The sequence below is a fragment of the Manis pentadactyla genome, chromosome 5 (assembly GCF_030020395.1).
Source record: "Manis pentadactyla isolate mManPen7 chromosome 5, mManPen7.hap1, whole genome shotgun sequence".
NCBI classification, from domain to species: Eukaryota; Metazoa; Chordata; class Mammalia; order Pholidota; family Manidae; genus Manis; species Manis pentadactyla.
In genome coordinates, this window is record NC_080023.1 from 16,116,198 (window position 1) to 16,130,132 (window position 13,935).

The following is a 13,935-nucleotide window of genomic DNA, read 5'->3' on the forward strand; positions in this document are numbered from 1 at the left end:
CTTTAGAATAAATAGGGAAAATGATTGCTTTACAAAAAAATAACCGGGGCATAGAAAGATAAAGCAAATTACTCATAGAGTTATCCAATGAGGAGATACAGCCACAGCCTGACAACATTTATTATTTAAAGAAAAAGTATTTGTGCTGACAGAGAGTATGGTAGCTAAGGATTTCTTAGTACTAAGCCATTCATGAAATAGCTAGTTAAATTCTTTAATCTTACAATCATCTACTCAATATCAGCATATACTTAGGAGCAAGGTATCAGCCTTCAAGATACCATGGAATTAGGAACAACCTCACAAAAAGAGCAGAGAAGTCACTTGACTTATAGACCACCAACTCCTGGCTCCCAAGATGTACAGAATCTGGAAAACATTTCTATTTGGTCTTCTGAACCACTCCCTATCCTTCTCCATGCTGTTCTGGGTCTTGAAGGATGGCCTCTATAGATGTTATCTGAACCGCTTGTCCTCTGACGTCCCATCAGGTTTGGCCAAGGGCAGGCACCAACAGAAGATCAGAGAAGAGGAAACAGAGAGGTTCTAGTATTAATTCTATGGGCTCCCTTCTTGGTGGGGGTTGGGTTGATAGGGGCTACAGGCCTCTTCCAAGCCCCAGCGCCCCTGCTGTGAAGCCCTCTCTTGGTAATTATAACTACTGGTCTAGAAATAATAACTTACTTTTTTTTTTTTAAGTTTCCAAGATGGTTTTATTAAAGACCCATGCTGTGTATAAACATACAAGTGATGAAGAAAACATTAACTTGAAACATGCACTTATCTGGCATTCTTTAAAATACCATTATACAAGTTTTCATTTACTTAGAAAAATACCCACTAAAATAATCACAGTTTTGCTTAAAGTTTAAAAAAAATGTATTGGCCAGAACAAAGTCCAAGAAAATAAACATGATTCTGAATTGTGTCAAAGAAACTGTACAAGGTTGTACATAAAACTACAGATTACAAAAGCCTCGGGTATAGTAAGAATACTGAATTAAGATTTCTGAAGTTCTATTTACCAATATCTATTAATAAAATCCTTATGAAATAATTGATTAGAAAAAGTAAAATGCTCATGATTTCAGAGTGTATAGAAAATACTAAATATCACTTTCTGAAATAAAGTGTACTCTAACCAGCACATGTAGCCTAAAATCAAGATTTCTGTCACTCATTTAAACTTTGCATATATTGCTAGATGGCTTAAGCATAGAATTTCTTTGATGTTAGTGACATTTTAAAAAAACTTTTCAGTTTTAGTTTTTATCTTTTGAATTATAGTCAGTTTAAAAATAATGTTTTGGGGTTGGGGGGTAAATCATGTCATTTTTTTTTCTTTGTCTTAATATATTTAAATTAAGTTACTGCACTCAAATTTAGGAGTGTGGTACCTTTCCCCTATCTTTTAGAAATTAACATGTCCCACAGGCAATAAAAATAGAGTGACAAAAGAGAACATTTACAATTTTCATGTTTCTGTAACAAATTCTTGCTTTGGGGAAATGAATATTAAAATCAGGAAGTGAGTGTGGAAGAAACTAGGTCACTAATGAATCATCAAGCCAGTTGGCAGTTTTAAGGCTTATACATCAGCATGTTAGAAAAAAATTGTATTCTTGTTATTTTCCCATTTTTTGTGGGAAACGAGGCTATGCAACTATTAACATTCTGTATTTTAGATGGGACAGTACCTAATATTGGAAAGTCATATTTCAAGCTCTTAGAATGACTGCAGTGTTATAAGTAGTCTGCTGGATATAATAAAAGTTTCAGATTGATAAATAAGATATATACATATCATATATATACACATATATCTTAGGTCTCAGTAAAGAGAAAATGAAGTATTGTTTCTGAATGAGAATGAAATGATTCACTGACTACTCCAAACACCTAATATATGTGGTCATGAAGCGGCAAATGGGTTTGCCTTGTTAAGATATACAAAGATAACTCATTTTAAACTGTTAAGAATAGTATTCTTAAAGTGATTTAAATTCAGAATTTTTAACTTAATGCTGTTTTTTAGTCTAATTGAGAGGTATGCATACTTGGTTTTTCCATGTAAAGTCCATTAGACTTCCTTTTTTAAGAAAACAGTACTTTGCATTAATGACATTGACGTTTAGGTGAAGTGAGCTCATGTGCACATGGCTAAAGGATGAAGTTCTTTTGCCTTCCACGTCTCACTCAGCAGTCTTAATGGTAAAGAATCCCAATGAGCAGATTCTTATTTTTTCCACTTCCTTCCTAAAATCACCTTCGGTCAAGGAGAGGAAGCCCTGAGACTGGAGTCACTGTTACGTGTCTTCACTTACATCTTACATATGCTTCCGGACTCATGAGTTGGCATGGTTGTTAAGATAAAACAAATGAAATAGCTGTATTTTTTTTTTATCACCTACAGATTTGGCATGCTGTTAAGAGTTATTCTGTGTGGTCTGCATCCAGAAGTTACACTGTAACTACCATATGCAGGCCAGATTTTCACTGTGCTTCTTGGACTAAATCACACTATAAGGTATTATAACACTGTACTTCTTTTAAAGACGTTTCCATTTTAAAGAAAGGTTCTGCTTCTCTTAGTTCATTGCATTTTCCAGCACCAGTTCCTATACAGCATGAAGTGGTACCTAAAAGCGAGGCAGACTTGTCTCGCCTGCCGAGCCGCCTTTTGGGGCTTGCCTGTCTTCTTCGGGGGGACAGGGATTTCCCGCGGCTCCTCACCTGGGTTGGGGAATGGGCACTTGCAGGCGTCAGGATCTTCATTCTCATGTCCCCGGCATATTTCTCCAGCTCCTCCCTTACGTCTGCCCTCAACATCTTTGAGACATTGAGGACCAGCTGCCTCTACTCAATGGGCTGGAAGCTGTGAGGCTCATGGGAAACATACAGCCCAATCTTGACCTTCTTGACTGTGTGCAGGTATTTCCTATAGGAGTCGTCAAAGTCAAAGATGAGGTCACTCAGAGTCCGAAAGGTCAGCGGCTTGTCCATCAGCTCAGCCCTCCGGCTCATGCCCAGAGAGCCATAGCGGCCACTGCAATAAATCCCCAGCACGACGTGGTGAAAGTAGTTTCCTGAGAAGTAGGTTTCAAAGCTGATGGGGAATCGCTCGGTGGAAGGCTGTCCATTGGTTAAGTATATGCCCAGGATGACAGCTTCAAGGCATTTGATAGGCAAGGACTCTCGAGTCATTTCTTTTGCTGTTTCCATCAACCCACTCAATGGTCTCATTTTCCTAATTTCAAAGAACTGGGTCCCTGTATGATTGTATTGTAGTGTCTTCATGTAGTTCTGGATTGCCTGGAGCCAGTCTGGAATCGTCATTGAAAGCCTGTAGTTTGGAACCTGGGGTATTGTAGGCTTTGCCAAGAAGGTGGCATTTCTGATGGCACCCACCATTTCTCCCCCCTTAGGGTGCACCTTGGCCACGTGCATCCACATGCGCTCCCAGGTGTGGCTGTCGATGGGGAAGCCACTCTTGTTAACGTGAAATAGCACCCCGCCGTCTTTGTCCTCCTCCTCTGAGCCCCCGCTGGTGGAGAGGCTCACGGGCCGCGCGTGGCTGCTCCGGGACTGGGTGACTTTGGCGCCTTTGGGGTGGGGGCAGCGGTGAGTGTCAGCAGTGGAGCCGGTCATGGCGGGGGCTGGGGCGGGGGTCGCGGCGGCGGTGGGCTGCGCGGGGATCAGCGCCCCACAGGGGCGACCTTCTCCATGCCTGTCACTGCCGCAGGATGCACAGAAGGGGAGCGGCTGCTGGAGCTCCGCTTACGGGCCGGGCCTCGGGCCTGTCGGCCTCATGGCTGCGGAGCCTCTCCGGGCTGCGGGGGCGGCGGGGGCTGCTGCTGTCGCAGCTCCTGCTGGGCCTGGGGTGGAGGGGCTGCTGCGGCCGTCTACTCATTCCATGTCCCATTCTCGAATGTTCTTCTGTGATATATAACCGAGTCACCCGGGCAGCCGCCGATGTTCCAAGTGCGTCCATTGGCCACCGCAACCAATAATAACTTAACTTTTGCCAGCCTTGGGAGTTTCACCAGTCTGGCTGGGTCCAAAAACCCTGCCCACACTATTGCAAATAATCCTTTCATTAGACTCCTCCCCGCCACCCCATTGAGGTTGTTCCTTGTGTTTCCTGCCTGGACCCTGACTGACACAAAACCATAGAACTTCAGTGTTAGAAAGTACTGAACTTGGAGTCAGGTTTCTCATCCCATATTTTTTTTTATAGCGTGTGACTTTGACCAGTCATTCCCTTTTCTGGATCTCAGTTTCCTCATATATGAGATAGGCTATATTACTTATAATAGCCTATTTTTAAAATAAAAGTCTATAATCTTACAGCATTTAAAATATGATGACTATCTGCTTAGATGACATCTAGTCCCATAGACCCTCCTCTGTATCAACCCCATGAAATTGCCCTTGACTCTTTCCTTTAATTTTTCTAATAAGGCTTCTTCTATTGATACGACAGTCCCATGAATTGCAGTCATTCAGTAAGTGTATCTGTGTTGCTGGATTAAGGGGAGTTAGCGTATGGGTTTTATTCTACCTTCTCAGTTGTGTGATTCTGCACAAATCCTCACAACCTTTACAGGCCATAGTGGCCTCAGTGGTAAAATGGGGATGTGAGGCCCTCCTCCCTGGAGGTAGAGGGCTAGACCTAATGCTTTGCCATGTTTCTTTTCCGTTTCAAGGTTTGTGATTCACGTTATGAAAAAAAGCTACAATTATACACCTAACAGGACTCCCTCAGTCAGTGTCAGAGGTGGAGGGTTCAGGTCCGCCTGGTAAAGTGAGGAAGACAGCAGGCTCTGGAGACAGAATCCCGCTTCTGCTCATTGGGAAAGATGGCCTACTTCTCTGTGCCTCAGATTTCTCAGACATCATATGGAAAAAATAATATCCCTGCCCCAGAAGGTGGTTGAGAGTATCGATTGAGCTAATACTAATTCATGATGTTTTATATACTAATTACACTGCATGACTTAATCTCATTTAGTCCTCATGACAACCCATGCTTCTGAGGATCACCGTGGTCTTTCTTTCTGCACCACAATAAGCCACGCCCCTTTCCTCCTTCGGACCTTTACCCTTGCTGGTTCCTCTTCCTTGGAACCCCCTCTCCGTGCCCTCACACTACTAGTCTCTGCTTGTCTTGGGGTCTCAAATATCACCTCATCAATGATGCTTCCCCTGGTACAAGCAAAGCAGCTCCCCTTGCTTCATCATATGGCCATCGGTTTTCCTTTATGATACTCGTCAATTCCTCAGATTATCTGTGTTCTCATGTTTATCATCTCTCTTCCCATTTAAGTTCCATGAAAACAATGAACTGATATGTCCTCTCCCTACTATAAAACCAATACTGGCTTAGAATTATATCTGCAACACATGTTCTTTCAAAAAAATATCATGGAATGAATGACCAAACAAGGAAATGAACTGTCAGAAAATTTAAGTAACTCCAGGCATTTTGTTTAGTAAGAGCATAGGAATTCAGTGCATGTCAGGATAATGTTAAAGCCCATCCTGCCTCCATTTGCCTCTTTCAGTAGTTCCTGGAAGAGACAATGAGGGTCTGAGCAAAAGCCCCAACACAAGAGATAAAAAGGAGAAGTTAATTTAAAAAATATTTCAGAGATAAAATTGAGCAGAGTTTAGTGATCACTGAAATGGTGGGTGAGGGATGATAAAGCAGAAGGGCGATGAATCTAACTTCAGCAACTGGGCAGCTAGTGAAGCCAATGGGAGTGGCATTGAGTGATGGTGATCAGGCTGCTGCATCTGGCCAGCGCCCTTAGCTGCACCCTGTGATGGGTGATCTAAGAGCAGTGGGCAGTGGGCTGCCTGGGGAATAGGGGCCGAGAACTTGAACAAGCTAATGCTTAACTCACAACCCAGGTGTTGCCAGACTCAGGCCCTAACTCATTTCTCACTCTTGCTGTGGGGCTATCCCTGTCAGGAGGAAGACATTCTAAAGCCTACCTTAATTCTCTCTGGATCAGATCTATTACTCCCGTTCACCCGTCAGTCAGGCTGTTCGACTGGGGAAGCCACTGAGTGATCTGTCACCTTCTCAAAGCCATGTGTGCTGTTTCCCAACACCTTTCCACGGCAGTTGGACTTCAATATTTGTCTGACAGTCTTGTCAAATATCAAAGACAAGATGTATGGTTTAACATAAGGAGTTTGGGGCTGAAACAGTTTTTGCCTTTTGTTAAAGATGAGTAATACATTTGATTTTCAAAAATTTAAGAATGGTTACAGTTTTTCATTCAGAAAAATTAGTGTCATATGCTACCTCTTTTAATACCTTCATTTGAGGCACAGATAGCAGAATTAATATTGCAATCGACATTTAACTAATGACTATAAAATACACAAAATTTTAAACATTGAGGATAATAAATATGTAACAAAAAAGTCAAGAGGTAATCTGCATGATGTCTTTAAATATTTGAAAGGTCAATTCAAAAAAAATTTTCTAACATACATGGGAAGCTTGCATTTATGTAACTTATTTTATTTTTTGTCTGATAATTCTAACTTTGGGAGAAAGTAATCTAAAAGGCACACATAGATCTATCTATCCATAGAGATGTTTATTGCAGTGGTATTTAAATTATTGGGGAAAAAGGAAAGAGGGAGGAAAATATAAATATTCAAACCCAAAGAATGCAGTCAAATACAATATATTGTAGTTTTACAATGTAATATTATGCTTTCCATTAAAAATGAGATTTAGAGTTTTAATAACAAGTTAATATTTATGAATATAGGCAATGTAGAAAAAGGATGAAAATTTGGAATAGATGTGGTCTCACTAACACATACACATTGGTGAAAAAAAGATGTTACTACTTATTTGTAGTGACTTCAAAGTAGGACAATATAGTAGGATTATGAGTGTTACGTGTGTGTGTGTGTGTGTGTGTGTGTGTGTGTGTGTGTGTGATTTCTTATCTTTTTTGTACTTTCCAAATGTACTGCCATGAACATGAGTGACTTTTGTAAATAAACCATTCTACTTTTTCTAAATCTGAAGGAGAAGCAGGGTGGGATGTGGAGAACGAAGGCTATCTTATGAGAGAGGGAACAGACACTGAAGATTATTCTAGGATGTAGGACCTACATGGTTGGAAGTTAAAAGGAAGGCTGATCTTGGCTCAGCGTGAGGAAGAATGTTCTCTAAAGCTGGCAGTCAACAATGGGTGTCTTCTAGAAGGGGCAGTGCACTCTCTAGTGATGTCAGAGGAGTCTGCCTGGGAACCAGATACGAGTTGAGGCTACATGTCTTTCTAGAGGGTCTCTGATTTGGGGCATTGAAGTATTCCATAGCTCAGCAGGGGTTTGGGCTTTTCTGCAGGAAATATTTTTCTTTTGTTATTTGCATAATATTGATAATCCCACTTTCCTGTCATGAGAAATGAAGAGCCCTTTCTTATCTGCCTTCCTGAAAAAAAGAAAATGAAATTTAGAATTAGCATTGGCCCTTTCTTAAGCTACTTTGCAGCCCCCCTAGCCTTGAAGCTGCACAGGAGCTTGTGGAGATTATTCCCTCAGCCACTGTGCAGGTCATTCAAGCCACACCTCACTGCAGGGCTCTCTGGGGCCCAGCAGGCGGACATTTGGTGCCCATGCTTTGCCTCCTGGTCACTCTGGCCCCTGGCTCTAACCACCTGCCTCTTGCCTTATGTTCTCATGTCATCTTTTCAATCCTGTGGCCAAGTGCTTAGGGTCTCAGATCATGGATGCATCTAATAAAAACACCTCTAATAAAGCAATGGATTTAATGTGTTCTCCTTTCCAAGTAATCTAATTCCACATGCTGGGCTTCTGTTGTGGTGGATGGTTAATGGGGAAAGTGGTGACTAGCTGGGGAGGACGTTTTATATCTGTAGACCTTTTGGGGTCCACAAATCACAGTTGGAGTCTAGCGTGGGTTCAATATCAGCCACTATTATGAAATCACATTTTATAAAAATACCAGTTTTTAGAATCATTCTGCTCATTTTTCAGGACCTTTTGTTGTTTTTTTTTTTCCTCTCAAGAAACATCCTGCTACCTCACACTTAGTTGAAAATTACACTGCATCCTCCATGAGCATTTATTTGGGGTATGGCTTTACCAGATATTTGTGCAGGAAGAATGCTAGCAGGACATGACAATTTGTCCTTCCCTCAGCAAATACAGAGATCCGTTTGAAAGTCACACTTGTCTACTTTGTACAAATGACTATGTTTTCAGGAAGTGTCTGGTAAATTGGCAATTTTGCTTCTGACTTGAAAGGAGAAAAAGCAATGGTTCTAATAACAAACATTCACTGACAAATCGTGGCAATAAAAATGTCTGCAGCTTCAATATTATAGAGGATTAGGGCTTTGGCATTATTCTGGATTATGGCCTTCTAGGTTGCTGAAGGCATATCATGTTTTGTTTGTGTTATGGTATGTGCAATGAAGAACAACATCGAAACAATGAATCACAACCATAATTTAAATTTCTTTGTACACAGAGTTATTACTAACAAAAATAATTTTGTCTTGCCCCCCCTCTCCCACAGAATGTTTTAGTAGGAAAGGACTTTTTAAAATCTGTTTATTTACTGCTCTATCTCTCAGAACAGGAACAAGAACTGAAAGATAATAAATCTATGTTGAGTGAATAAATGAATTAATTAAATCTTATCATTATGATATATTACCTTTGGTCAGTGCCGCTGAAATAAATTACTATTTTTATCCTGAGGCTCTTGATTTGGATATATGGGGCAGTTTGAGGCATTTTCTATATTTTTTTCTTTTTGTGTTGTGGAGACTAGTGAAAATTTAGGGTGTTCATATTTTTAAATCACTAATTGAGTCCATCAGTTCCCACAAAATGGTGTGGCAAATTTAAAGAGAATTATAGCCCCATACCTAGAATCTTTCACATGGCTTAATATCCTGTTTCTTCACCAACATAGAATTCTGCCTTCTCTATCTGATTCTAACAGTTGTTTGATACTTGAAAAAAACGTTCAAGTATCAAAGAATGTTTGTAGACATAGAATATTTGTAAATGTTCATTATCAACTATATATAGCATCTTCACAAAATATAAAAAGAGTTTCCCTTTAGATATTCTCTGCTTTCTACTCCTCAGGATTGCCACAAAACTGGAGGAAAAGAAAAGTTGAAGAGAGTGCCAGTCAGTCTTATTTGTCAACTTGGTGGCTATATACTACCTAGTTATTTAATCAAACACTAATCAAAATATTGCTGTCAAGGTATTTTTTAGACTTATCTTTTAAAATCACTTGACTTTAAGAAAAGGGGAATATCCTGGATAATGTGGGTGGGCCTCATCCAATGTTGAAAAACTTTGGACCAAAATTGGTTTCCTGGAGAAGAAATTCTGCCTCAAGAGTGAAGCATCAAATGCTGCCTGAGTTTTCAGCCGGCCAGTCTGTCCTATGAATGGATTTCAGACATGCCAGCCCCCACAGCTGTGTGAACCAAGTCCCTAAAACAATCCTTTATGTATACGTTTGTGTGTATATGTATGTATATGTATATACATGTGTATGTATTGGTTCTTTTTTTATAAGAACTCCGACTGATACAGGGAGAAAATGGTCAAAGAAAAAACCTCACATTTGTGTACATGTTTTCCACTTTGGAGTAGGTTTTGTAACCTAGTGATATTTGTAAAGAATCTAAATTAATGGTATATACACCAAATGCATGTATGTAAGTCAAGAAATTTACAAGGTAGTATTAAGGTAATAACTTGGTATGGTGACAGAGGGTAACTACACATACGGTGGCGAGCATTTCATAATGTATATAACTGTCGAATCACTGTGTTATATGGCTGAAACTAATACTCTGTGTATGTCAATTATACTTCAGTGTTAGAAAAGCCATTGCCAAAAAAGGAAAAGAAAAGAAATTTACAAGGTAATACAGTTTAACACAGCGAACAAGCTAAGCAGCTTGCTGGGAACCCCAAGGGTTATCTGAGTCTAATCTCCACCCCTCAGATCAAACAAAAATTTCCAAATGTTTTGAAGCCCAGGGTCCTGTCACAGACACTGTGCCATCAATCTGCCAAATGGAGAGCACCTTATAATTGCACAAAAGCTCCCCTGAGTACCTAAGTAAACACAAGTACATCAATAGAGTGGTTTTGCAGAACATGATATATCAATTCATTTTAGAAGCAGAGAACTGGAATGCATGCAGACCTAAACAAACAAAACAAACAAACAGTGTGTGTGGGGGAACAGAAAACAAACTTGCTTTGAACAGCAGGAGACGACGTTTTGGCAGCTGAGCAGGGCAAGAGTTTCATGAGCCGCTCTTTAATACTGCGCTTGGTGCTGTTCTGAGCGTAGAGGAAACCTAGAAGATATGCGACCAGTTCTGTTAATGGTGTCTCTCCAGAGAAACTACGGCCTGACAAATCAGGGAAGCAGGGAGGGCAGGATCCAGATGCAGCCGCTTACACAGGCAGTGGGGTGGGACCCCAGAAGGAAAAAAATAAATCCTTTTTTTCCCTCTGTTTTTCTTATTGTGTAAGTTTTCCTTTCAAGTGTTTTCTTTATGTTGCTTTAGATAATAATTGCCAAGTGAAAAAAGAATACAAACACATCTGCTTTGAGTAGCAAAAGTAAAATTTGGTGGCATATTTGAGCCTGACATCAGGAATAAAACAATCACTGAAAGAGTTAAGTGGATTGAAATTTGAATATTCAAACCAGCAGTAAGGGCCCCATGACAATTTTCTGTTCTCATTGCTCCCATCTCTGATTACAGAGGAGATAGATGCTCTGCATAAATCATTCACATGCAGTCACCTGTTAGTCCCTTTGCCTTCCCTGAAAGTGAGAAAATAGGAGTCCTTGCTAGGTAGCTTCCTCTGCATAGGCTGACATGCCTAGAGACACTTGACAATCCTTCACATGTTTCATAGGTGGACATTAGTGGACAGAATTTTTCAGGCAGCATGACTCCAAGAGAAGCTATGTTAACCCAGGAATAGATGGAGCAGCACCTGTGACTCCAGATAGCCAAGCAGGACTCAAAAGGAAAATCAGTAGAGGCTCAGACCAACCCTTAAACAACTGATGGTACCTAGAGACACAAATGTCCTACTTACCCACTGAGTAACCAGAAGCCTCAACAGCCATGTTATGTATACCCATCCCCCAGGTCAGTTTGTAAGGCATCAAATATGAAGCCAACAGCAAGAGAACCAATTTAAACTGAGGTTCGACCATCACTGTAACATTGATTGGCAAATGCACCTACTTGTTGCTTTTCTAATTTGTGATACCTACACTGGAGCTGTAAGAAATCCTGGCCACAAAGCTGTTCTGTTTCCCTTTGGGGTTGTTCCACTTCACCATCAGTGTCCACCGGCTAACAAAGCTGATAGACCTCTTGTGCAGGGGCTGATGGGCAACTAGTAGATGCACAAATGAAATCAGATCATTTCCGTGTTGAAATGTCCTCTAAACCCTTCATGCTGTCCTTTGCAAAATATTCCACACTTCCTACCACGGACCCCAACCCCTGCATGCTCTGGCCCTGTCTTCCTGTCTGACAGCTTTCTTCCTCCACCCTGCCTATCATTCTAGACCACTGGCTATTGGCCAGGCCACCTTTTCTGTCTTCGTTGGAACTCACCAGACAGGACCCTCTGACCTTAGCACTTACTTGGTGTGAAATGTCTTGTTCACTTGATATCCCAAGTGCTGGTTGAGGGTCTGGAACATAGGAGGAGATTAATAAGTGTTTGACAACTGAGGGACTAAGTTCACTTTCAATGCCAAAAGAAGACCCAATTTCATTTCCAGATTAGTATCTAAGTAAAGTTTTAAACCTGTGAAATAAGTGATTTTCATAACATAGACTAATTGGCCTCTCCTCACTATACTTCTACACATGCATCGAAGTGCCATCTTCTTTCTAAACTCTGGGACATTGGGATTTTGCTTTAGTTTCCCAAGTGGGACCTTCTGCTTCCTCTTAGCTCATGCCATTTCAAACCTCCGTGCCACTGCATTCTCATTCTGGTCAGTCCACCAATTAGCAACTTCTGCCCAAGCAGCCTAGAAAACTCAACTTAAACACATAAATGCCTCTGGCAAACATTCTCTGCTGTGTCTCCAAGCTTCCTGAGGGAGGAGAGAACCTCCCTTCTCCTCCTTTACCTTCTTTATTGTCTCGGCATCACACCCCTCTGCTCTGGGTATCACACTCAGTCGTAGAGGGAGTCCCCATCAGACAAGGAATTAGAGAGAACTTTCTACCAGCCACGTGCAGTAGGAGAGAAACTCTAGTTTTACCTCTTACCGAGGTAAAGGTAAAAAAAATCTGAGCTACTTTTCTTAAGATTTGATTTCTTCTTATCTAGTCAAACTCTACAAACATCCCTGAAACTGACACACGGCAAACATTCAAGAAATATTGCCTGTTGATTGATTACCATCTTTTCCCTCAAATCTTGAGATATCTGCCCAGCAAGCTCACTTTGTGACAGCTTCCTGGACCCTCAGGCCTGGGTGTGAGGACGGAGTTTCCCACTTGCCAGTACTTGCATATATTAATGCTACGCTCCCTGCCGCACCGCCAATTTAGTATCTAATAATGTTCTTCCCTACAGCATCTTTCGAACTTGCGAACTGCCCTAGGGACTACAAGGGGAAATTGCTGTGTTTAATCAGGAGTTAGAAGTCCCAGATTTTAGTCTCTATTTTACTAATTCAAGCTGGGTGACTGACTACCTTGAACAAGTTTTAAAACTTTGAGTCTCTGTCATTTCTTTTTAAAACAAAAGGAGTTATACTAAAGGATCTTGGCTGTCAAAATACAGTTTAAAGGTCCCTTTAGGAGGATATTTAAATGTGAATTGTATATGGTTACTCCCTCATTTTTTGTAGTGTTTTCTCCTCAGTGAGAAAGTTAGCTTCTGCAAGGCAGGATGTGGACATCATATAATTTTTTCTCTTTCCTCTCTCTCCCCTATCCAATCATTCCACTCTTTCCTCCTTAAAGTGGAGTAGTTGGGTGCTCAAGGACTATACTAAAACAGCTCAGATTCAGATCGTAGTACTATATGACCTTGGGTAACCTTATTTAATCTCTCTGAATCTCAGTTTCCTCATCAATAAAATGGATTAGTAATAGCATCTACCTCATAGAATCGTTAGAACCTAATAAGATACTATATAAAGCGTTTAGCACAATGACTGTTCATAATGCACTCTCAGTAAATGTTAGATATTAAATTTTTTCAGTCCTTTCAGTATACTATATTCCCTCCTACTTCAGGTTCTTTCCACATGCATTTATCTCTACCTGAACTTCTGTTTTAGTTAAACTTGTGACTGAGTTACTCCTGTCATCCTTGAGATTTCTGTTCAAGAATCACTTGCCAAGGAAATCCTTACATGACAGACCAAACTAGATTATGAACAGCTCTATTAGGTGCTGCTATATTTTCTATATATCTCCTTCACAGCATTATTACAAATATAATTAAAACAACAGATGATACAATTATGTATTTGAGAAAAGTCTTCTCTGCTACGATGTAAGACTGAAGATTTCTACTTCGAGAGTTTCTGGAATAAAGGTTACTGGATATGCTATCCGTTACAGGCAACTGTATAAGTGGATAAGCTATGTGAGGCGACTGTCTTCAAGCACTGAACAGCAAGCAGCACAGAACGGCAGTACTTGAGAGAAGAGAAACCCAAGGGCTCCACCAATGTCCTGGCTCTCCCTGCCTAGTGGTTCTCTCTTCCACAGTTCACGGAGGTGGAGTCATGATTACTGAACTGAGGTGGCAGATACGGGAATTCAGGGCTCCCAAAGTAACCAGAATTTGCAGGAAAGGGTGCTGGCATACCTATCCTACAGAACACTGGTATGT

The 13,935-nt window shown here is 40.8% G+C and overlaps 1 protein-coding gene and 1 pseudogene across 3 annotated transcripts in view; both read right to left on the reverse strand.

Moving 5' to 3' along the window:
- Positions 1-13,935, reverse strand: part of KCNIP4 (potassium voltage-gated channel interacting protein 4) — a 548,447-nt gene that overhangs the window by 150,148 nt on the left and 384,364 nt on the right. The window contains exon 1 of one of the 3 annotated variants that reach the window (XM_057502132.1): positions 10,292-10,392. The exons of the other annotated variants lie outside the window; for them this stretch is intronic. Coding sequence (XP_057358115.1) covers positions 10,292-10,347 — 56 coding nt within the window. The 5' untranslated portion in view covers positions 10,348-10,392. Of the gene's footprint in view, positions 1-10,291; positions 10,393-13,935 lie in introns of those variants that run through there. 3 annotated transcript variants of the gene reach the window in all.
- On the reverse strand, positions 2,521-3,648 carry LOC118930328 (tubulinyl-Tyr carboxypeptidase 2-like; annotated as a pseudogene).